At 54.0% G+C, this 23,768-nt stretch overlaps 1 protein-coding gene across 3 annotated transcripts in view; it reads right to left on the minus strand.

The window, feature by feature from the left end:
- Nucleotides 1-1,498: 1,498 nt before the first annotated feature.
- Nucleotides 1,499-23,768, minus strand: part of ITGA3 (integrin subunit alpha 3) — a 29,413-nt gene continuing 7,143 nt past the window's right edge. For 2 of the 3 annotated variants that reach the window (XM_082605189.1, XM_082605190.1), the window contains exons 3-27: nt 22,494-22,621; nt 22,094-22,173; nt 20,111-20,360; nt 18,496-18,582; nt 17,927-18,134; nt 17,301-17,497; nt 15,582-15,670; nt 15,319-15,455; nt 15,066-15,152; nt 14,053-14,120; nt 13,841-13,977; nt 13,095-13,244; nt 12,906-13,003; nt 12,460-12,607; nt 12,108-12,188; nt 11,413-11,492; nt 11,226-11,303; nt 10,053-10,155; nt 9,764-9,946; nt 9,460-9,582; nt 8,606-8,719; nt 7,547-7,645; nt 4,118-4,243; nt 3,613-3,754; nt 2,693-2,856 (exon numbers count right to left, since the gene is read on the minus strand). In XM_082605189.1, the coding sequence (XP_082461315.1) occupies nt 3,644-3,754; nt 4,118-4,243; nt 7,547-7,645; nt 8,606-8,719; nt 9,460-9,582; nt 9,764-9,946; nt 10,053-10,155; nt 11,226-11,303; nt 11,413-11,492; nt 12,108-12,188; nt 12,460-12,607; nt 12,906-13,003; nt 13,095-13,244; nt 13,841-13,977; nt 14,053-14,120; nt 15,066-15,152; nt 15,319-15,455; nt 15,582-15,670; nt 17,301-17,497; nt 17,927-18,134; nt 18,496-18,582; nt 20,111-20,360; nt 22,094-22,173; nt 22,494-22,621 (2,962 nt within the window). In that variant the 3' untranslated portion in view covers nt 2,693-2,856; nt 3,613-3,643. Of the gene's footprint in view, nt 2,857-3,612; nt 3,755-4,117; nt 4,244-7,546; nt 7,646-8,605; nt 8,720-9,459; nt 9,583-9,763; nt 9,947-10,052; nt 10,156-11,225; nt 11,304-11,412; nt 11,493-12,107; nt 12,189-12,459; nt 12,608-12,905; nt 13,004-13,094; nt 13,245-13,840; nt 13,978-14,052; nt 14,121-15,065; nt 15,153-15,318; nt 15,456-15,581; nt 15,671-17,300; nt 17,498-17,926; nt 18,135-18,495; nt 18,583-20,110; nt 20,361-22,093; nt 22,174-22,493; nt 22,622-23,768 lie in introns of all 3 variants that reach the window. The other variant, XM_082605191.1, reaches the window with a different exon arrangement.

A 23,768-nucleotide genomic window follows, 5' to 3' on the forward strand; every position in this document is an offset into this window, starting at 1 on the left:
GCCTCACATGGCCTCATCCAACCAGGAGGGCCCAGGAACTGCAGTCCAGCCCTGTGACCAGAGAAGAGAATTACCTCATGGATTCTTTTAGTGATATAAAAGCCAAGACCCTCTTCTGAAACTGTTCAGAGGTGCTGCAGCTCCAAGGAGCTCAAGAAGCTTGGCATTAGAAAGGGTCCTTTTCTATAAAGTGGACATTGCTGCATCTCTGCCAGTATGTTTCTTTCATGAAAGGGTAGCTGCACCAGTCCTGAAAAATGACTACTTATTCTCCCAACTGTGTGTGTGAGACAGACGGTGTGTTCTTATCCAAACAGGTGCTCACAGGAGGTGGGGGGCCTGGGCCTGTGAAGCTGGCCAGAGGGATGTGGAGATCCCACTTCTTTCTTCAGCAGGAAGTGGTTGCAAAGGACTGGACCGAGCTGCACGGAACTCTGCTCAACCTGAGCTGGGCTTTGGCAGCCCACACGTGTATTATTCCTGGCCCAGTGAATAACCCAGATTCTGGAAAACAAACCGAGGTCTCCAGTTACTGGTTCTGAGAGCTCCGGGTAGGGGCTGGGGTTTTCCTGGAGGAACTGGACATTTCACTGTCAATGAGGGGGTGGGCTCTGGTAGAGAGTGGGGAGGGCAGACAGCTGGCACAGGAAGGCAGACACGTCAGGAGGAGCCCGAGACAGCGGCTGGGTCCGAGGGCTCTGAGTAGCTGAATTGAAGATCTGCCTCTAGGCTTCTCTGGGTAGTAATTTCCGGACTTCTTTCTTGCCAAAGGCCACCACCTTAGGGACAATTAACAGAAGGACCTGTGCCACAATTTAGGACAACCTTAGCGCAGAGGAGGCAGCAGAGAGCTTGACCCAGTGCTGTGGCTCTGGACTCAGGACAGAAGCACGTCCAGAGGAGCTGCCGCAGACTAGGGCTCCAGGGACTCCTGCCCAGAGGCTAGGACGCGGATACTACGACCTTTCGGTTTTTCCGGGCTTGGGTCACTGGTCCACCGTCTGCTCGACTCATCATGGGGCCTAGGGCTGGCTGTGGGGACACTGGGGCAGTGAAGCAGGTTCTTGTCTGAATTTCGCCACCAGACGAGGGCTCTCGGCTCTCCACCTGTGCACCCAGCCTCACTCCACCGTCACCCAGGACTACCTGCTTCTACAGCACAGTAGCCTCCTGCTTCTTCCAGACCCTGCACTCCACCACCTCTTCCCCAGGCCCTGCGCACTCTCCACCAAGAAGCCATTTTGGATGCCATCCAGTCTACTCAGGTCTTTTCGTTCATCTCATGTTCTGGATCTCAGTTATGTGACCATGACCATCCCTTAGACTGGGACACCCCTGAGAACAGGAGCAGGTATCTCCACCGTAGAGCTTCACCCTCCCAACCTCTATGAGCCCTGCACCTGGCTTTGTCCACCTGGGGGGTCAGCTAGGTAGCATGATCCGTCAGACCGAATGGCGTTGGTGAGGCATGGGGGTGGATGGAGGCAGATGCAGTGTGTACAAACCGGGAGCTCTTTACTGGCTGCCGTGAGAAGCCTATATACAAAGAAGGCACGAGGAGGGGGAGGGAGCTCCCCTGCTACAGTACCATGGAAGTGGGGAGGGGTTGGGGAGGGGGCCTGCCAGTAGGCAGGGGTCAGGAGAGGTTTTCTGGAACCAGCCTCAACTTCTAGAATGGGCCACAGGGGAGAAGGCAGAGCTAACCTGGCTCTGAAAGCCAAGGACAGCCAAGAGCTTCACTTCTAGGTCTCCAACCCATGGTCAGTGGGGGCAGGGTGGGGTCTGGCTGATGTGGCATCTTGGGGCTCCCTCCCCGTTCTACATTCAAGTGTCGCTCCCTCTGTGATCTTGTGGGGGTCCCTCCAGGCCAGGATGGTAATGTGGCTGAAAAGTGGTATCTGCTCTGTATCCCTCCCACATCTCCTTGGCCCAGGACCAGTCCCCTCTTCTGTTGAGGATTCCACTGTGCTCCCAGGGCAGTCCCAGCACAGTGTGTCCTGGCTGCCTAGCACTGTGTCCATCTTTGTTTCTTAGGGCTGAATTTCCTGCTAGTGCATGGAATGGCCATGGCTGAGGACAGAGGTTTCGCAACGATTCATGAAAGAAAGCCATCCTGGGGGCCTTCCTTCTAGTTCCTTCTGCTCTTGGGTCTGAGCATGCCAGGTCCTGTGAACACCCCCTTGGACAACCTCAGGCAGGCTCCGGCTCTCTGGCATGGGTACTGGGAGCTGCACCGGGGGCCTGTCAGTAGTTTTCATCTTGAGGACAGAGTCAATCCAGTGACTACGGCTCACGATGGGTCCAGTGTGAACAGAGGTGTCACCACATTGGGGGCCTCTTCCTCCTGGCTCTGGTGGAGGCCCTTTGGCTTGGTTATGGCACAGGCAGAGGCTGGGACACGCATGTCCATGCACCATCTGTGGTGCACAAGCACAGTCCACAAGCAGTGGGACCCATATGTGCTCATATGTGTCCCGGGCACAGGGCTGCAGTGCTCAGCAGCGCAAGTTCCACGGCCCCAGCCCTCCTTCGGGGAGAAGGCCATGGCCGGATGGCACGTGCATACACTTGAAGAGGTGTGTGTGCCCGAGCCTGCTGGTGCCAGCCAAAGGCAGTAGCCCCTGTGGACTGTCAGGGCATAACTTATGATAAATAGAACAAGGGGACACTAGGGGAGCAGGGGTGGGATCAGGGAGGATGTCAGTAGTATCGGTCCCGAGTCTGCCAGCTGGTCACCCAGTGCTTCTTGGTGGGCAGGGTGCTCCCTGGAGGTGGGTAGCGCTCCTCCTCCCGGATCCGCACCCCGTGGTACTTGGGCATGATCCGGTAATAGCGGGTCCGCTTAAAGAAGTCACACTGGAGAAGGGGAGAAGAGAAAGGCCCTTAGCATCCAGCTTTTGCGCCAGTGGGAAGATGTGCCCAGCCCCTTCCTTCGCCGCCCGGAGGTCCTCAAAGCCAGGACCCCTACCCAAACACAATGCCATCTCCCTGCGCTGAGACGGGAAGGACAACGTTCCCCATCCCGGGCCCCAGAGGAAGGAGGAGCTGAGGAAGGCAGAGAGGAGAGGGAGAGGCAGATGTAGACAGAGGGGCAGTGGCTGAGACTGCTGACGGAATGGCTGGGAGGGGTGGTGATCTACCCTGACCACGATGTCGGGAGGGGTCAGTGTGTCACCCCAGGGGACTCCCAAGAGGAAAAGGGCTGGTTCCCAGAAGAAGGACTCTACTAGTCCCTTCCTTCTCTAGAAGTGGGGGATGGGGTTGTGGAATCACTCTGAAGTTTGTCTTGTGGCCTACAAAGATGGGGCCTAGCCTTGGCCTTGACCCTTTTCCAATCCCCAGAAAGCAGAGGGGGCACAGGGAGGGTTTTATGGTTCCCTCTTGGGGTCCCAAGTCCTTGAGGGGCTCAGCGGGGAGGCTGGTGAGAGCAGACACCCCGAGCTCTCCCGGGGTACGGAGAAGGAGGCCGACAGAATGGCCTGCTCTTTGTGGTGGTTGCTGGGGACAGAGTGAAGTGCAGAGAGGGCCCGTAAGGGAAGAGGAGCAGAGAGAGCAGAGTCAGAGGCCCCAGCCAGCTGGGGGCTTGGGGAAAGGGGCCGGAGGCCGCGTTACCCAGGTGGACCGGGGTGGGGGGCTGCCCCCCTCAGTAGTCGTCCGTCAGCCTCTCTGTCTCTGACGGCTGGCTCTTCATCTCCGCCTTCTGCCTTTTAGCTTCATACAGGGCCCGAGTGCGGGCTCGCTTGAAGAAGCCGCACTGCGGAGGGGAGGAGGTGCGGAGGGGCCATCAGGGGGGGTTGGGGGTCCTTGCCAGCAGCACTCATGAACTGGGGCTTAGGGCTGGGGAGCCCGGATGCCTGGGTCCCAGCCCCAGCTTGGTGATGTAGCAGGAGCCAGAGCTCCTGGTTCCCCTTTCTGGCTTGCAGGTCCCCCCATTAACCCAGGCAGGAGCATCCTGGATGGGGCAGGGGGTGCGACTGGGAGCTGGGAAGAGGGTGGGGGGACTCGGGGGATGGGGGGTGAGATGGACGTGAGGACTGAGATGAAGGGAGACTTGGTGAGGGTCTGCTGGCAGGAGGTCCCAGAGTAGGCGTCCCAGTGGCGGGTTGGGTGTCCTGACCTTCCACAGCAAGAGGATGATCAGCCCCAGCAGCAGCAGCCCGGCGCTCACGGCCACAAGCACCAGCCACAGCTCGATCTCGGCTGGCAGCTCCTCCACCAGCTCAGAGTCAATGTCCACGGAGAACTGGAGGGGGTGAGAAGGGGCTCAGCCTTGTATCCATGCCCTTAGGCCCAGAGCTCATCCCTCCTGTTCCAGCTGGACCCACGACCCTGCTTTTTTTTTTTTTTTTTTTTAGTTGCACATATATTTTTTTAATTTTTATTTATTTATTTATTTTAAGCATCTTTATTGGACTATAATTGCTTTACGATGGTGTGTTAGTTTCTGCTTTATAACAAGTGAATCAGCTATACATAGACATATATCCTCATATCTCTTCCCTCTTGCGTCTCCCTCCCTCCCACCCTCCCTATCCCACCCCTCTAGGTGGTCGGTCACAAAGCACCGAGCTGATCTCCCTGTGCTATGCGGCTGCTTCCCACTAGCTATCTGTTTGACATTTGGTAGTGTATCTATGTCCATGCCACTCTCTCACTTTGTCCCAGCTTACCCTTCCCCCTCCCCGTGTCCTCAAGTCCATTCTCTAGTACGTCTGCGCAGGACCCTGATTTTTGATCTACTGCCAGTAGGGGGCACTCAGGGACTGGAAAAGCCCCTGCCTGCCCACGGACAGCAGCAGATTCCTCCATCCTCCCCTTTCTCCACAGGAGCAGCCTCAGATCTGGGAGGCAGCCTGTAGTCTGGGTTTGTGACCCACACATCTGGGCTTGGGTACCAGCTCCATCCTTCACAAGCTGTGGAACCTTGGACTAGTAATTTCATCTCCCTGAATCTCCATTTCATGCTCTCTGATAAGGGGGTCATAATGCCTCCCTCATAATACAGTGGAGAACCAAAAGGAAAACCTAAAGCATGGGTTCTGGAGCCAGACCACCTGGGTTCAAGCCCTAGCTGTGTCATTCACTAGTTGTGTGACCTTGGGCAAGTCGCTTAACCTCTCTGTTGTTCATCTATAAAATGGGGATTATGCTAATAATACCTACATCGTCACAGGTTGCTGGAGAGGATTAAGTGTGTTTAATATGAGTAAACTGCTTTGAGCAATACCTGGTACACAGCAACACTCCGTAAATATTTACAAAAAAACAAAGAGTGCCCAGCATATAGTACAATTTTTTCCTTCCCCTACAATGAAGATATATATATATATAATATATGTTTCATAATATGAAGTTATTTCATATATTTTAAATATATACTTATATATAGAAAAATATTTTTTCTGACGCTACATTATTATTTCTTAAAAAGTTATTCTGATTATTTTTTTTTAAAGATGACATGAAGAAAATTAAAGGTTCCCAGTAATTTTACTCCATAGAAAAAGCTATCTTCAACATTTTGTTGAATCTCTTTCCATATATATATAGAGAGAGAGAGAGGGAGAGACAGAGAGATTTTTTTTTTTTTTTTTTGGCTGTGCTGTGCAACATGTGGGATCTTAGTACCCCGACCAGGGATTGAACCTGCGCGCCCTGCATTGGAAGCGTGGAGTCTTAACCACTGGACCGCCAGGGCGGTGCTCTTTCCATATTTGTAAACGTATGTGTTCAACATATATATTTTTTCTTCCACATAAATGGGATCTGTGTGTACTCCACGCACTCTTCTGCGACCTTCTTCATTATCTTTCGATGTCAATTAATAAAGATCAACCTCATCTCTTCTGATGACTGCATAGTCATTGTAGGAAATGTACCGTGATTTATTGAACCAATCTCCTGCTGAAAGACGTTTAGATTGTTTCCAATCTTATGCCATTATAAACAATGCTTTAAAAATATCCCCATATATTTATGTTTGCAAACTTGGCCTATTAGCTCCTTAAGATATATTATCGTGTGCAGGATCAAAGGAAACGTGCAATTAAAAATTTAATAGATATTGATAAATTCACCTCCAAAAAGAATCCATCAATTTATATTCCAATCAATAGCATCTCCTTCTACCTCAGCAGCACCGGACAGCATTAGTCTTTTTAATATTTTCTAATATGATAGGAAAAAAATCTTATTGCTATTATTTTTATTTCTTTACTGTTGAATTGAACATTGGTATTTCACTCTATGTACACTGCCTGTTTATCTCTATGCCGCCCTTTATCTTTACATATTAAAAATATGTCGGGCTTCCCTGGTGGTGCAGTGGTTGGGAGTCCGCCTGCCGATGCAGGGGACACGGGTTCGTGCCCCGGTCCGGGAAGATCCCACATGCCACGGAGCAGCTAGGCCCGTGAGCCATGGCCGCTGAGCCTGCGCGTCCAGAGCCTGTGCTGCGCCATGGGAGAAGCCACAACAGTGAGAGGCCCGTGTACCGCAAAAAAAAAAAAAAACGTCTATCAATACTTTGTCATGTATGCTATAAACTTTTTTAAAAGCAATATATCATTTACCTTTTTAGTTTCCTTACCATCTCTTTTGCTGTACACAGATTTAAAATTTCATATAGTCTCTTATAGCTGATTCACTTTGCTGTACACCTGAAACTAATACAACCTTGTAAATCAACTATACTCCAATAAAAATTTAAAGAATAAAATAAAATAAAATAAAATTTCATATAGTCTAATTTGTCAAATTTTTCCTTTGTGACTTCTGGGTTTAATAAAATAACTCCCTTTTTCCATACTTAAAGATTATTATTAAATTATTTCCTGAATTTTCTCCTGGTATAATAGATTTTATTTCCGATATTTAAATAATCTAACTCAAATGTGTTTTTGTTTATGGTGTGAGGCAGGGGTTTGCCTTTACTTTCCAAATGTGTTCTCCCAATACTACCTGTTTACCTTTTTCTCCTGATTAAAAATGCCATCTGTATAATAAAGTAAATTTCTATCCTGTTCCATTGACCTTTCTGGCCCTTCCTATACTACCTTAATTTATTTTAGGAAATGTGCCATAATGTATTTAACTAAAACTTCATTCACCTCCTATACCTATCCCCTTCATATCTCCACTTATATCCTTTTCATAACAAATTATTAGCAATTTTGTCATATTTAGTCTTCCATGTGTAACTCAGAATCAAGTTGGGAACTTTCTTTTCAAGTTTCCACAGAGATGGGACATCTTCACAGAGATGTCGTGCAGATCAAATGAGCTCAAGCAGAGGTTCTCAACCCTGGCTGCACAGCAGAATCACTGGGGGGTACTTTTTAACATACCAACGCTGGGGTCCCACCTCCACAGACTCAGATTTCACTGATCAGGGGTGTAGTCCAGACACCAGAAGTCCTCCAGAGGACTGCAATGTGCTGCCAAGATTGAGACCACACAGCTAAAGCGTGTGAACATGCTCTGAAAAGATGCCCGGTTCTCCCACGCCCTGGCCAGGCACTGCTGTCTTCTCAGCACGGTCACTCACCCGCACCGTCTTGTTCTCCATGTTGATGGTGGGGACGCCAGTTCGGAGGAACAGGGTGGCCCAGCTGGCTACCCTGACTCGGTCAAAGTCTTTGTAATCCTGGAGGGGGGAAGGATGGGTCAAAAGAAGCAGCTGAAGCCCCTCTGAGCCTCTCTCCTGATCCTCCCTCAGGGTCAACAACAACTACCAGGACACCATCCCCCCAGCCTTAAGCAGCGCCCAAAAGGACCTGACACCAGGCCTCTCCTCCACACACGAACACACGTCATTCATTCATCTGTGCGTCAGGTCCTGTGTTGGATGCTGGGAACAGCAGAGACAATGAAGGTCACAGTCTAGGTCCGGCCTGTGGGCTAAATCTGGCCCATGACCTGCTTTTGTAAATAAAGTATTTCTGGCACATAGACACGCCCATTCATCTATGTATTGTCTGTGGCAGCTTTGTGTTACTATGCAGAATTGAGTAGTTGCAACAGAAAGCACGTGGCCCACAGAGCTGAAAAGATGTTTAATCTAGTCATTTACAGAAAAAGTTTGGTCTAGGTGGCACGAGATGGCTGGCGCTGGAACCCAGAGCAGAGCATGGTAAGTGGCATGCGTGGTTCCTGAGAAAGTTCTGTGCCTGTCCAGAGGGGAGGGGTCATTTTCAGCTGGAAAAGTCAGAAAAGACCTCGCTCGTGGTCTCTTGAGGGAGACTGTGAAGCCTGAACAGAAGTTTACATGCAGAGATGACAGAGGGGAGCTGGCGTCCAGGAGGAAGGAACAGCATGGGCTAAAGCAGGGAGGTGGGAAAGCAATGGAATCATGACAGAATAATGAACATGTGAGAGAAGGTCATCTTGGCTAGAGACAAAATTGTCTCATATCCCCCACACAGATGCACCGACTAGCACTGATACAGCGCCACACAGTAACAGGTGCACAACCCAGCACGTATCAGTCTCCATGCAGTCACTGACACACACTCGGGCACACACATGCACTCTGGCCTCATCCTCTCCCTGTTGCTCTCCCTGCCTGGGTGGGTGGCAGTGGAGACCTCCAGACCCCAGCACTGACCTCGATGAAGGTACTGTTCCACACTCGTGCCTGCACTGTCACGTTGGTGATGACGGGGGCATCAGGAATCCGGCACTCCAGCCACACACAGCGGGTGTGGTCACCGCCACAGCTCTGAGGTGGGCAGGGAACACAGAACACGAGATGGTCTGGGTCTCTAGATTCTTCAGGCTTTGCCCCTGGCTTTGTCCCACCCATGGCTGACCTGGAGGGGCCTGCCCTAATCCCTTCACTCAGGCACACTGCACTTACGTGTTTAAGGCACATTCTTTGGGCCAAGCATACATAGATGCTAGCGACAGGGAGAACGGGAAATCTGATCCTTGTTTGTGTAAATGGGGCCCAATCCCAAACGCCACCTTTCCAATGCCTTCCCACGCTGAGCCTCTGTTCCTGCCAGCTCCCTCTACTTGGAAGGCCACTTCTCCCTCTCCACCCAGCTAGACCTCAACCTGTTGCCCAGGCCTGCTTCCCTCTCCCTTCTGACAGAGGGCGCCCTGCACCCCATCTTCATCTTGCCTCTCCCCGTTCCCAGCCCTAATGATCAAAGCTGTGAACAGCTATATCACCCCCAACAGGCTGGGGCTCCTGGGAATAGAATCAGTATTTCTTCCTTCAGTCCACTGTACTGGCTACTCCCCAACACAAGGCAAGGGCAGCGGGGTCCCTCTGAGGGCAGGAGATGAGTCCCTCTCTCTGACTGGAGGCTCCTGAAGGCAGGGGCCACATCACCTCATCAGACTGGGTTCTCCTGGAGCATAGCACCTATCTCCCTTGCTTCGTGTGCCCCCAGGTGCCCACCCACCCTGTGATGGGTGGGCGCAATCCCCTCCAACCTTGCCCTGGTCACTCACCAGCTGGATCTCAGACTTGGCTTTTTTGGCAGCAGCCAGAGTGACAGGCAGGGGGCCCTGGCCTCCCCCGGGGTCCAGTTGTCGCCGCCTGCGTTGTGGAGATGGCGGCCTGTCCCCAGGAACCTGAAGGGGGAAGAGGTGATTTGTTGGAGGGAGGATCAAAGGTGAGGAGAGGACAAAAGGGCAGGTGGAGGAGCAGGTCCCAGAGATGGAGGAGGGGAGGGAGAGGAAGACGCTGGCCTTTCTGCCCTGCAGCTTGCAAAGGAAATGAGACGCAAGTGAACGCTTCCCCTGGTGTCCTTACAGAGAGAGTGAGGTTGAGAGGGTTGACAAGGTCTCCAGGTGGCCGGCAGTGCCAGGACCCATTGCCGTGGACTGTGATCTCCGTGGGGTATAGCAGCCACTTGCCATTGCTGACTTCATAGGGCCACTCCAGCCCCAGGACCAGGGTACCAAGGGCTGCCAGCCCTTCCCCCACTGGGCCCACCTGTGGGTACAAGGGGTGTCATGGCCACTGTCTCCTGAAAAACCACCTCCATCTCACCAACCCCCACCCTCACACCCTCAGACCCTGGACCCAGAGGTCCCCTTACCTGGAACTCATACTTGAGAGGGCTTCCCACATCCTCCACAGTTTTCATGCCAGACTCACCCATCACTGTCCCCCCAAAGAAGCTTTGTAGCCGGTGACTCACCCTAGGAGTAAGAAAGATGTTGGAGTCACAGGGGATGGGAGGGGCCTTTGCAGCGGTGGGGGGGTGGCACTAAGGTTAACTACAGCTCCTCTGATATCAGGCAGACCTGAGATAAACCCCAGCTCTAGCATTTACGAGTTGTATGGCCTCAAACAAGTTATTTATCCTCTCTGAGCCTCAGTTTCTTCATCTGTAAAGTGGGGTTAATCTGTTAAGCAGAGTCACTATATAATGGGGCTGTGTGAGAAGACAATGAGATGATGTATATAAAATCCTTAGCATTGTATATATGTGCCACATCTTCTTTATCCATTCATCTGTTGATGGATACTTGGGTTGCTTCCCCTAGAGTCTATCATACAGAGTGAAGTAAGTCAGAAAGAGAAAAACAAATACCGTATGCTAACACATATATATGGAATCTAAAAAAAAAAAAAAAAAAAAAAAAAGTGGTCATGAAGAACCTAGGGGCAAGACCGGAATAAAGATACAGACCTACTAGAGAATGGACTTGAGGATACAGGGAGGGGGAGGGGTAAGCTGGGACAAAGTGAGAGAGAGGCTTGGACACATAGACACTACCAAACCTAAAATAGCTAGCTAGTGGGAAGCAGCCGCATAGCACAGGGAGATCAGCTCGGTGCTTTGTGACCACCTAGAGGGGTGGGATAGGGAGGGTGGGAGGGAGGGAGATGCAACAGGGAAGAGATATGGGAACATATGTGTATGTATAACTGATTCACTTTTTTATACAGCAGAAACTAACACACCATTGTAAAGCAATTAGACTCCAATAAAGATGTAAAAAAAAAAATCCTTAGCACAACAAGCTCTCATGAAATGGTAGGGCCACACCAACACCTTAGCCCCAGAGGTTCTGATTCCTCCACTGCTGCCTGCTTTGCAAGGAGAATAATAATAATAGTAAGAATAATGACAGTGATGCTGCCATGTCTTGGCCTAAGGATACCAAGCCAGGAGAGGTGTCTCAGAGGAGCTTGAGAGACACCTTAGGGAGCGGAGACCCTAGCTCAGGCCCCGCAGGCTGGGGTTGGGGGGAGTGGTACCCACATGCTGAGTGAGGCCTGGAGTGTGTAGTCCACCAGCAGAGTCAGGGTCATGGGCCACAGGTCATCCTGGTGACTTGACCTGGGGAAAGAATGCGGAGGATAGGGGAGGTACGTGTCAGCTGAGGCTGGGGTGGGGGCGCCCAGGACATCTCAACCCCGACATAGCCTGGCTTCTCGAGGTCACTCACGTGGAGAGCTGCAGCTGTGCCTGGAGTTCCCTTGTGTGCAGGGTCACCCCAATGACCTCGAAGGCAATGAGCAGCTCCATCTGCCATGAGGGTGAGGGAGGCAGAGAGGGGCGTTTGGGGCCAGGCAGGGGTGACGCCATGGGGAAGCGAGGGGCTGAATGCTACACTAAGGAGCTGGTTCTCTGGCCTCCTCCTCCCATTCAGGGTGCGGTCTCCCACTGCCACCTGTCTCCACGTGTCCACCTTCCTGTGGCCCCGCGTCTGTTTCCCTTTTCCCATTCTCTTCCGTTAGTAACATCTCTACTACTTTGGAGCCACATGACCTTGAGCAATCACTGAAACTTTATAAGCCCATGTTTCCTTTCTGTAAATCAGCATCTACCTCCTCAGAAGATTGTGAGAATTATATCATATAATAGAAGCACAGCCTTGGGGTCAGGGCCTGGCACATAGGAGGTGCTCAGCAAAATCGGTTTCCTCACCTCCACCTGCTCTAGCTTTGTGCATAGCTCCCTAGCCCCATTTTTCTGTCTCTGGGTCTCTCCCCACCCCCTACTGTATCCCCCCCCCCCTCCTCCACTCTGGCTCTTTGCTTCAAGGAAGCCTGGGAAGCAGGCAGGCAGAGTGAAGATAAGGAACTCATCAGAGGAGTACCCTGGGACCCACGGAGTTGGGAGGGTGTGGTTGGCGCTCACCCTCTGGTTCCGTTTGAAGGGGTTCCCCAGCTCGCAAACGATGGTCATGGTCTCGGTCTCGTTGGCTTGGCAAGCACCAGGCTGAAGAAAGAAGACAAATCAGGTCTGGGTGGTCAGACTAGGGCTTGTCCCGCCCCTCTCCTGTGGTCCAGGGCCTGAAGCCCTAGAGGCCTGAGAACCGATATGTTCCCCTAGCAGCAGAGACGCTGCAGGCACCTGAGGGAGCCCAGCCTAGAGGAGTTGGGGCGGGGGGGACACATGGCAAATGACAACACATGCACAGGACATGTATGAAGGATACATATACGTGGTGGAGCTGTGATTGGGCTCCGAGGGGGCGGGAGGCACTCACGGGGCGCACTGCGGACAGCAGCAGGGCGGGAGGCACCGCCAGGGTGAGCAGCGCCTCGTGGGCGTCTTCCCCAGCCCGCTCCCGGCTTGGGGTGTTGGTCAAGTTGATGCTCAGCAGCAGTTTTCGGAAGTCTCTATTGTACTGGAGCCTGACAGGGGAGGAGCCCCGGGCTGAGCCCAAAGCCCCGCCCCCGGGCCCGCCCCAGACCTGTTAGGCCCCGCCCCCCAGAAGAAAGCCCCTTTTCTGGCCAGGGAAGGCCAGTCTTAACAGCTCCCACCCCGCTAAGTAAGGTCCCTCCTCTCCGCCTCGCCTCCCTCTGAGACCCCTCCCCTCAGATCTTACCACTTCTCTCCCCTCTTCCAGACCAATAGGGCCCCGCCCCTCACTTCCCCAAAGCCAGTGAAGTCCGCCCCACCCTTGGCCAGTCCCCGCGGTCCAGAGCGCACCTGCTCAGCCGCTGCCCCAGCTCAGACACGAAGGCCGCCTGCATCTGCAAGTTGCTGTCGCACTTGTTGTCCGGCCCGCACTCCTTCTGGAACTGGACCTGGGGGTGGTCGGAGGCGTGGAGGGCCCACCACCCACAGCGCCCTCTCGCCCCACAGCTCTCCGGGCCCCTGTCCTTCGGCCCCACCCACCTCCGTGTGGTTCTCCAGAGCCTGCGCCTGGTTGAGGACCGGGTAGGCGTCCAGGGACCGAAGCCCCAGTCGGGGGCGCTCAGGCATCCGCAAAGGTAAAGAGTAGTTCATGGAGATGATGATGGGTCGGAGTTTGTCACGGACGTTGTCCTGGGAAAGGAAGGTGAGCTGAACCCAGCTCTGCACTGCCCTCCAAACCAAGTTGAATCCTCACGCCATCCTAAACCCCTAGGGAGGAGCTGAAGGCCCCCACCCGGCCTCAACCCTGAAAACCCCCTGTAAGGCTGAACCCCCTCCCATGTGATCACCATATTGACCCCACTGGTACCACCTTGACCCACAGGTGAGAAGGTGGGGCTCCTCCTCTCCAGGGATCCCTCTGGGGGGAGGGCTGAGCTTCCCTTCATCCCTGGGGCTCCCAGGTTGAGTTCTCCCTTCTCACCCCGATGTCCCCGAGAGAGCCTGAGCTCGGCCCTACTAACGGATGCCTTTCCCCCAGAGGGGAGCTGAGGCAAGAATTTCACACCCCTCACCGTGGCCCCCGTCTGCACTCCAAGGGTCTCCTCTCTCCTCTACCACGGGCTGGGTGCTGTGCACTGTACCCCCTACTTACCTACGGCCTTCCAGGCCGACCTGCCACCTCTGTCTCTGGGGAGACCTCATTCCCTCACCCTTGACCTTGGGGACTCTGGCTACCTCCTCCTGGGGCCACGGAGCCCATGTGCCACCCCTCGCCCCTCCCTCACCATCAGGAGCAGCTCCAGCGTCTGGCAGCGCATCTCGGGCATGGAGAAGAAGCCATGGAAGGTAGCTGACTGACTGCGTGCAAAGCGGAGCCGGGGTGGGCGGCGGTCCCGGTCGGCCTCCAGAGTGTAGGCCAGGGCTGCAGGTGCACAGTGTGGTCAGCAAGTGACCAGGTGAGCATGCCCTCCCCCTCGCCCTGCAGCCCAGCACTCACTGATGTTCCGCCTGTACTTGGGGTCCCCGGCACTCTGGTTGTAAGCAAAGCACAGCTCTACCTGCACACTGTTGAGGGTGGGGGACATGGAGGAGGGTCTGGTCACAGTGGGACCCAGATATCCAGGCCCTGGCTTTCACCCCCTTTCCTGGGCAAGGCGGAACAGGGCCCTTCAGGGAAAAGGCAGCGACAAAACTGGGGAGCCCACAGGGTTGGGCTGGGGTGTCCCTGGCCCCTTCCCTCCCCACTCTCATCAGAGCCATAGAAAACAGGGTTAGAGGGCACCAATGGGGAAACGGAGGCCCTGAGAGCAGGAGTTGCCTGAAGTCAGTAGTCAGTTGTTGGCCCAGCCCAGTCTCGGGCAGGATCCCCAGTCCAGATCTCCTTCCCCACCCCGCCCCCCACTTCCCTGCCCTATCTCCCCGCGCCTTCTGATCCAGTACCCTCATTCACACACAGACCTTGGGGTCATCACCATCATTACTGTAACCATCTTAGCAACTAACATTTTTTGAGTACTTAGGGTTTACAGAGAGCCATGCTAAGGGCTATTTGTATATTATCTCATTTGATTATCACAGCAGCCCTGTGAATTGGTTATTAACTTTGTTTTATAGGCAAGGAATCTGAGATTCAGAGAGATTAATTTGCTCAAGGCGGCTCTCTCTCCTTCCCCACCTCCCATCACCTAAGTGTCTTTCTCTTCCCTCCCCTTCCAGGATCTCACTCCCCAGAGCCCATCCCCACCACTGCAATGGGCATAGCTGGAATCTGAACCAGGCAGTCAGAGCTCCCACTCTCAACCACCGTGCCCTATTGCCCCCACCCCCAATTCACCCGTGACCTCCTGCAAGGAATTTTGCTTTTTAATGAGGTTGGGTAGGGAGGGCCGTGCTTACCCAAGAATCAACCCTTTAATGGTGGGATACCAGGCGTTGCCAGGGGAGGGTTTTGGGGGAGTCTTCCCAACATCGGGAGGAATGGGTGGGCAGGGTGGGGCCTGAGGGTCTCACCAGGAGGTGGCTGTGCAGAGTGCGGGGTCCAGGACAGAGGGCCTGGCCACCAAGGTCCTGTGGAGGATGTTGATGACAGGCCGGGCCCTGCATGGAAAACCCACAGACATCAATGCCTCCGGCCTGTCCCAGGCCAGGCTGGGGTCGGGGCTCAGGTTTGCACGGACATGGTGCTGCAGGTGGACAGAGCTGGGCTCTGTGCAGACAGGGGTCGGGGAGAGAAAGGCCCCCGTCCACTGCGGCCCCGGCTCACCGCAGCAGCACGATGTGGTCCGACAGGCTCCCCACCAGCAGGTCTGGGTAGAGGTTCTCATCCACATCCATTTGCCCGCTCAGGGAGTAGCCGAAGGTGGCCAAGCCAGGCAGTCCCAGCTTCTCTCCGTGTATTACCTGGAGGCAGAGGGAGGTGGTGGGGACAGGCTCTGGGGTAGGCTCCAGGGAGTGGGGCCCAGGGGGAATAGGGAGGGGTGGATGAGGGAAAGGAGGAAGGGCCCCTCCGGCCCTGTCCATCCATACCTGCTGGGGCTGTCTGAGGAGCCCCCTGGAGCTGCCGTGGTAGAGGTACACTTTGCCCAAGCCCTCGAAAGGGGCTCCCACAGCAACGTCTGGGGAAGAGAGACAGTACAGGGTCACCCCGTGTACTATGGGCCCCACAGGTCCCCAACCCTGTGCCCCAGGCCACAGAGCCCAGCACGGCATTGACCTCCCTGTCAGACAGTGCTCAGAGCATCAGGGAACAGAGCTCTGTGGCTCAGGATTAAATCTGGGACCACTGGGCGCCCACCTGCCGCTTTTATATGAGGGAAATTAGGCCCAGAAGAGGGAAGTGACTTACCCAAAGTCACAAAGCAAGTTAATGTCTCCAGCAGGCCTAAACCCCAGATTTCTGACCACTGGCTGTTGTTTGTTTTCCCTTATTGCAGTGCCTTCCTTCTCCCTCACCAACCGCCCCTCCAGACACCTGGTTCTTCTAATGACATTTCCAGGAGGGTCACAAAAGCAGGTGTTCTCCACTGGTGACTTTGCCCGGTAGTTATCAAGCACTCATCTCGTCCAGTCCTCACAAGGGTACTGGCAGTAGGTACTACAGTCCCCACTTCATAGATGAGGAAAAAAAGCTCAGGAACCCCAAAGTCGCACAGCTAAGGAGCAGAGAAGAGGCGCTAAGCCCATGCCTGTCGCTGTGTGGGGGCTGGGATTTTAACCACAACACTCTAGTGAGCTTTACTTGTTAAAACGGCTTTTTAATTCTAACCATTATTTCCACGAATAAATCCAAAACGTTTTGTCTTCTTTAACTTTCTAAGTTTTCTGCTTTTGATCTGATAAGGTCTAGGTAACCAGAAAGCCAGGCTTGTTAGAAGAGGAACAGTAAGTAGGTCCTGAGTGACAACGGGGCAACCCTGGTATCAGTAAGTGCTTGGGCTTCATTGACTAGACTTTCTAGCACCCGTTTTGTCTCTTTAGCGGCGCCTCTGCCTTCCTTTTGGTTTTCAGGTATGTTCTGGGAAGTTGAGGTTGTCAGAGAAATGATTTACAGATACGCCAGGTGCTCCCGTGGCAACCGGGCTCAACCCCTTGATTTGTCCCTCTCCTTGATACACCAGGTCTGATTGGTCCCCAAGTCCTGCAGAGCGCTAACGACATCCCCTATATCTGGGACGTCTACCTTGTCCCAGCGCTAACGTCCCACACCTGATACGCTACATTCTTGATCTTAACACCCCCAGCCTTGCTCCCCGCATCCATCCATCCCACATCTCCCTCCAGAATCATCTTGCAGGGTACCAAGCTATCATATCAAATCCCTGCCCCCAAATCTCTTTGGACACCCCTCTGCCATAACCCAAATATAAAGCCCTAGTTTTTCTGCCTGGCTTCCAAAGCGTCCACCCCACCCCTACGCTACCTCTCCAGCCTCATCTCAGATGTGAACAACCCACACCTACTAGATTTGAGCACATCAGGCAAGTGTACCACACTCATGTTGTGCCCCTTCTCTTCCCTCCGCTGTGCACACTCAGCCCAGCCTTGGATGCCCAGTGGTACGTCCACTCCTCCAGGAGGTCTACCAAGCTCGCCTCTGTGGGGGCTCCCTTTGCACGCTGTCTCTCCAGCACGGCTGTGAGCTCCCCAGACCTGAGCCCCAGCCTGCCTTCTCTTCGGACCCTGTCAAGCCTAGTATGCAGCTGGCCCTCAGTCAGTGGATGCTGGGGCAGGAGTGCTGGCTCATACCCTGGAATCCATCCTGGTTGATGTCACCGATGCTTGCCACGGAGAAGCCAAAGGCAGAGCGACTGGGGCCGTGAAGAAGGAGGGAGGGGTGGGCCGGGAAGGAGGTGCCTGCCTGGTTCATGAAGACATAAATGGCACCCCCTACCTCCTCTTTCCGCTCAAAGTAATAGGGGGCACCCACCAGGAGGTCCTGCCACCTGCACAGGGGAGAAGAAGGTGGAGATGGGACATGCAGCGTAACTCTTATTTAGCAGACACGACTGTGCCAGGCAGGGCACATGACTCTACAAATGGCGCCTCTGGCCATAGATCGTGGGAAGGACAAGGAAGTGTCACTGTGACCCGTCTAATAGAAAACACATGTTGTGGAGAAGCCATGTAGACACAGATCACACCCAAACAGCCCACATCCACTAGAGCCGTACGAATGACAGGCACAGATGAGGAGATGCAAGCCTCACGAAATTGACATGCAAACACCCAGAATCCCATAAAGTCTGACTGCAAATCAACATGCAAAATTGACTAGCAAATCCTTGCAAACCTCCATTTCTCTGCCCTGGTTTGGGCAAGGCCGCCCCCCTCACCCTTCTCCCGGCCCCAGAGAAATGTCCCTGGATTCTCACCCATCATTGTTCAGGTCTGCCAGGGCAATGGCGCTGCCAAAATAGGCGCCCACCTGCCTGCCCTCCAGCACCTGCCTCCTCCGCAGGTCTCCACCTGCCTCCTGGCTCAGCAAAAAGACAGCGCCCACATGTTGGTGCCGAGGGGCACCCGTCACAATGGTGGTGTTCGTAGGGTGCAGGATGGCACTGCCCACCTGCATCGTGTAGCCTGGGAAGCGGGGAAGGTGATCAATCAAGGCTCCAGTAAGTTTTGTCCCCTTCTCCTCTGGACCCATCTCCCAATATCCCCCCCTTATCTTCTATTCCTCTATTCTAAGTTGGGCAAGAAGGTGGCCCTTGGATGTCCAGCCCCCAGTCCTGCCTGCACACTGGACCGTGAGCTCCATGAGGGTCATGACTGTGCATCTTGGGGGCATCCAGGTGGTGGTCACCAACTGGGCGCTAGCTGAACTAAGTGCCCCTCGTCGCACTGCACCCTGGTCTCACTCTTCCACCAGACACTGAAGGTGACAGGGCCACTGAGCCCCTCTCCTCCTCTCCACCCAAAGGGCCACCACACCTGGACTCACCAATGTAGTGGTTGCCTTTGTCCTCCGGGTCCTTGTAACTGTATTCGGATAAATCCCAGTCCTTCCTCTGAATCATGTAGCTGTTTCCTTGACAAGGATTTGAGGAGGGGGAGTATAAGTCACCACTCCTTTCCTCCACTATGTCCAGGCCCCCCACCTCCAGATAAGGATAATCATAACCCCTTTTATTTGTGAGTACGTTGCCATCTGCCGATCACTTCCTCTTTATTTTAACGATTCTGTGAGGTAGAATGATGACCCCCATTGTGCAGATGAGAAAAGTGAGGCTCAGGGATGGAGAGCCAGTTGTCCAGCTGGAATCCAGTCATCCAGGCACCCGGCTACTAGATGACACTTCCCTCACCCTAGACACCGAAGCCAGACTCCACACCATTATGTCCTCCTAATCCTGCCCCAAACTCGGGCTGCCTACCCCGACCCTGCTCCCCAGGGCTGCTGCTGGAGAGTACCTGGGGCCCTGCCAAGACTCTGAAGGACCAAGGGGTGGGAGGTAAGACTAGCAGAGGGATCAGAGGCCTCGGCCTCAGGCAAGCCCAGAGCCGGGACCACGCCCTGCGCTACCTGCTGGTCAAGAGGGCGAAATCAGTCAATCATTGGGATGAAACACAGAGCCTAAGAAATATAGGCGATAACAATGTAATCCCTTTGTATGGGGACAGATTGTTTCTTCCCTTATAGGGGTGAACATTCTATAAGGTATTTAAATGTTGAGTCACTATGTTGTACACCTGAAACTAACAAAACATTGTATGTCAACTATACTGCAATGAAAGAAGACAAAACAGGATTCTGGGTTCCCTCTGCCTGTTGATTCTGCAATGGTAGGTGCAGTAAGGGAAGAGGGGCCACTGTCGCTACAGCCTGTGTGGTGGAGAGAGGCAGGTGGAGGGGGTGTGAGCTGTCAGACTCCTGAGAGGCAGTATGTGGTGTGGCAGATACAAGCACGACTTTGGATACCAGGAACTCTCTGCAGCCCTCCCGAAAGATTGCCCTGTATGTACTGCAATGAAAAGATGCCCGCGGTTTATCGACACGTGAAAAGGAAGTAGCAGAACAGTATGTTTCATGTGGTTTTGTGTGTTGTGTGTGTGCTAAGATTCCTGTACCTTCTAAAATAAGTCTGGAAGGATCCAGAAGACACTTAGCGGTATACACTGGGAAATGGGACAAGGAAGATGGGAGAGAGGAAGGGCCCTTTTCCTCTTCATTTTACCGCACCATTTAGTAGTTGCACCAGAAACGTGCTTTATTTTTTAAGTTTTTAAATGGTTAACCTGGAGTCAGATGGACCTGCATGCCAACACAGGTTTCAGAACTTACTGTTTGGCCTTGGGTGATTTACTTCACCTCCCTGAGGCTCAGTTTTCTGTAAAATGAGTATAAGAACACTCGTACTTTAAGATTAATTAAGATAATAGGTGTAAAGCCTCTGGTACCTAGTAAGCACTTTAAAATAGCAGAGGTCGAGGTAGTTGCTGATGTTGGCAAACGAATGCTCTCCTCTGCCCTCTCGTGGGGAGGCTCTGGCAGGCTGCCCTCGGGCCTAACAGGGGTGGTGGCCTCTGCCCCGCTTCCCGTCCCCCACGGTCCCCACCTTTCCAGTTGTAAGCACCAGGAGCGCCAAAGTACACAGTGTTTCGGGTGAAGCCGCCGCTGGCGCCCAGCTGGCACATGCCGGTCTCCAGGTAGTCGGTGTTGCTGTTACACATCTCGTTGTGGTAGGTCTGCCAGTCATCACTGGGGTCCAGCTCCAGGTCGTTGCCCCTCACGTAGCACTTGCCCACCATGCGCCGCTGGTCCTCCGACCCCGACCACAACACCTGGGTGTAGCGGTGGGCACAGACCTGGGGACCCCAGCCCCCACCAATGCACACAGCTGAGCCCGCGGCAGGGACTCCGGAGCAGTGTCTCCACAGCCCTGTCCGCCTCTGGCTTTGCAGGAGAGGAGTGGAAAGAGGCCTCCCAGCTTTTCTTTCTTCCCACAGTGGTGCCTGGACCTGCACTGCCTTTCCAGAATTCAAAGACCTGCTCTGAAGGCTGGGAACACTTTTGGAAGACCAGAAGGTACTGGATTTGAGAGCGGCTTAGAGATCTTGGCAAAAGGAAAAGGGAAAAGGATGAGGGAATGTGGGGTTCCGGCCCTTGGGTCTAAAAGGAGCTCAGCACAGAGCAGGTTAGGGATTTGCTTCTCTGCTGTCCCCCGATGGCCTTGCCCTCTTAGGTCACTATTAGAATAACAGCAACCATAGCCGCAGCTGCTAACACTTACTAAATGCCAGACACAAGTCTGCGCTCTTCACATATTAATTCTTTTAAGCCTCCTACCAGCCCTATGCAGTAGGGATAATTATCTTCCCAGTTTAGATAAGGAAACTGAGGCACAGAGAACTAAGAAACCTGCTTAAGATCTCACGTCTAGAGAGAGGCGGGGGATATTCAAACGAAGGCTGTCAGGCTCCGGGGTCTGAGCTCTTAAGTATCAGGCTGTGCTGCTTCTCTTGAAGCTTCTCCCTGCACATGGAAGGTGCTCCATAAAGAGTTATTGGGCACATCAATCAGAATAGGGTATTTGTAAAACAGCCAGGGGCCAGGGGAAACCCAGAACCAGGCCTAGCTCTTGTTTGCTTGCCGTTTGTGTCCCCGTCCAGCTGCGAACCAAACCCATGCTCGTGCTGGCCTGAGCCTGTCCCGGGTAACTACAAAGTCTGTAGTGCGGGCTCAGTGCAGGGGGCACACAGGACGTGCTCACCAAAAACGGACTGAATGAATGGATGGGTGAGCAGAAAACTGCTGAAGGACCCAGGATCTAGAACTGACTTAAGTGGAAACCGGGACCCACACCATCCTTAACAAAAGACTAGAAAGGGTGTTTCAGGGAACTGGTCAAACCCAGAGCTTGTGACAGTGTTCAAAGGTGACAGAAATCACAACGTGATTCAAAGGGGACGGCTATGGGGGTGACGGTTGGCTGGAAAGCAGTGGGCTTTCTGGAATCATGTAAATACGCCATTTCTTTAATGGGGGTTGTCACACAGTTGTATCATTTGTCAAAACGCAACTGAAACAAAATTTGTACATTCACTGTATGTAAATGTTACATGAATTTAAAGATGAAACATAAATTGTCTATCTGGGACTCAGAAATTGAGATCCCAGGAGCCAGCACTGATGGATGCGGGCAGGAGGTGACCGCTGACAGCGGGGGGCGGCCCCCAAACCCCAGCCGGCCTCCCTGGAAGGAGCACGCGCAGGCCGCACTGCCTGAGGCCCTCTCTGCCCTTTCCATCTCGCGGTTCCCTCAGCTCATTCCTACGAAGGGTGAGCACCCTCGGGGGGGGGGGCCGTGGGTGCTTCCGACAGGACCCAGGCTGGCCCTTGGAGAGCGCCCGACACCCTCCCCACCCCCACCCCCTGCTACAAGTGCAGGATGAAGGGACACACAGCCACAGAAAGGGACATTTGCGAGGCTCCAGCTCATGCACAACGGACCCTTCTCCTGCCCTCTGCTTCCCTCCGAAGCTCCTGGGAGCTGAAGGAGAGGGCTGGAGGCGGGGCCCGACGCTGAGCGCCCACTTACCAGGACTCTGCCCGCAGGGCCCTGGCTGGCCACAGTCACCCCGAGCCACATGTCCTCAATAATGTGACGGTCAGGGTCACCTGTGGGCGTGAGAGGGGTCATGAGCCAGGGCACCTCGCCGCACCCTCCCAGCATCCAGAGCCTCCAGAGGGCAGGGGTTGGTCCCTCCCGGATCTTCCACTCCAGCAGGGCAGCCCTCCCTCCCCGCCCTCTCCAGCCCATCACAGTCTGAGCTCCACAAATCCCATCTGGTCCCACTCTAGGACTCCCTCTTCCCAGCTGGACAAGAAGGGACTAGAAGCTACCCAGGTGAGCCTTCTGTCTGTTCCAGTCATCCTCTCTGTGCTACGCCCTCCACCAGGCTCCTGACCCAGTGCCCATTCCCAGGCCCTCCGCTCACTTTTCTCCGCAATGTCCATCCGTTCACAGTCGTCCTTGTGGGCGGTGAGTGGGCACAGGTACACAGCACCGGTCTGGTTGGTATAGCCATCAGGCACAGCAAGGTCCCGGGGGGCGCCAGCCAGGAGCCTGGGGGCAAGAAGGTAGGTAGCCCCCAAAGCCCGCTTCAGACAACTCACTGCTCAACGTGCACGGGCCGGGCATCTGCTCTGTGCCAGGCTCTGCCGTCGGGAGATGAATGGCTCCCTGCCCCTGCCCTCGAGGAGTGCCCAGGGTAGGGGAAGGCAGGCAAGGAGACAGACACCTGTGGTCAGTGCCTCATGAGAGGAAAGCAGGGAGCAAACCAGCCCCGACTCTGCGTGGGGGGCAATCAGGGAGGCCCACAGAAGAGGGGACCCTGGCCTGAGTCTGATGACCAGGGCTTACCAAGTGAAGAAGTGGAGGGGGGGCTCTGTAGGCAAAGGTCTGGCATGTGCAAGAGCCAGGAAGCATGAGCAAGAGAGTGACTCAGGGACCTGCAAGGTACAGCTGGAGGCCAGAAACCCGGGGAGGGACAAGAGGCAGTGTGGGAAGGGGAACCATGGAGGGATTTTCAGCAAAGGGAGCGACACGGCCAGATCTGGGTTTGGGAAGGAATGATTGGCCTCTGAGTGACATAATCAGATCTGGGTTTGGGAAGGAATGATTGGCCTCTGAGTGACATAATCAGATCTGGGTTTGGGAAGGAATGCTTGGCCTCTGAGATGAAGGCAGAGGGGAAGAGAGCAAGGCTGGAGGAGTCCTGGTCCTACCACTTTGAGCCATCTGAGGACTTAGATCTGGGGGCGGGCACTGAAGACTGTGTGCAGGAAAGGACAACTGACCCTAAACCAGAGCTGGGTGGGCCGAGGTCAGCAGGGCCCTTATGTGACCTGGGCGATGCCTATTCTCCCCCTCCCCCCCATGTTGAGACAGACATATGAGATATAGGGGTGGTGGCAGGGGAGCTGGGTACCTGACACTTTGGACAATGTGGCCCCAGGACAGAGTTCTTGGCTGGTGGGCATGAGAATGGGGATGGGTGAGGACTATAAATCACCTTGTCCCCAGCCTGCCTGGAACCCATCTTTAGGGACACCAACTGCAAGTCCCTGCAAGCGTTCTTAGGGCCCTAGCAGCCCTTCCCATACCAGAGAGGTGACTAGAGGAGAGGAAGGCGGGTGACCAGCCTTGAAATATTATCTCAAAAGACAGTTCCTGGACCACCAGAATCAAAAATCCCTGCGACATTTGTTAA

This window comes from Mesoplodon mirus (assembly GCF_964341445.2).
Source record: "Mesoplodon mirus genome assembly, chromosome: 18".
Classification (NCBI taxonomy): domain Eukaryota; kingdom Metazoa; phylum Chordata; class Mammalia; order Artiodactyla; family Ziphiidae; genus Mesoplodon; species Mesoplodon mirus.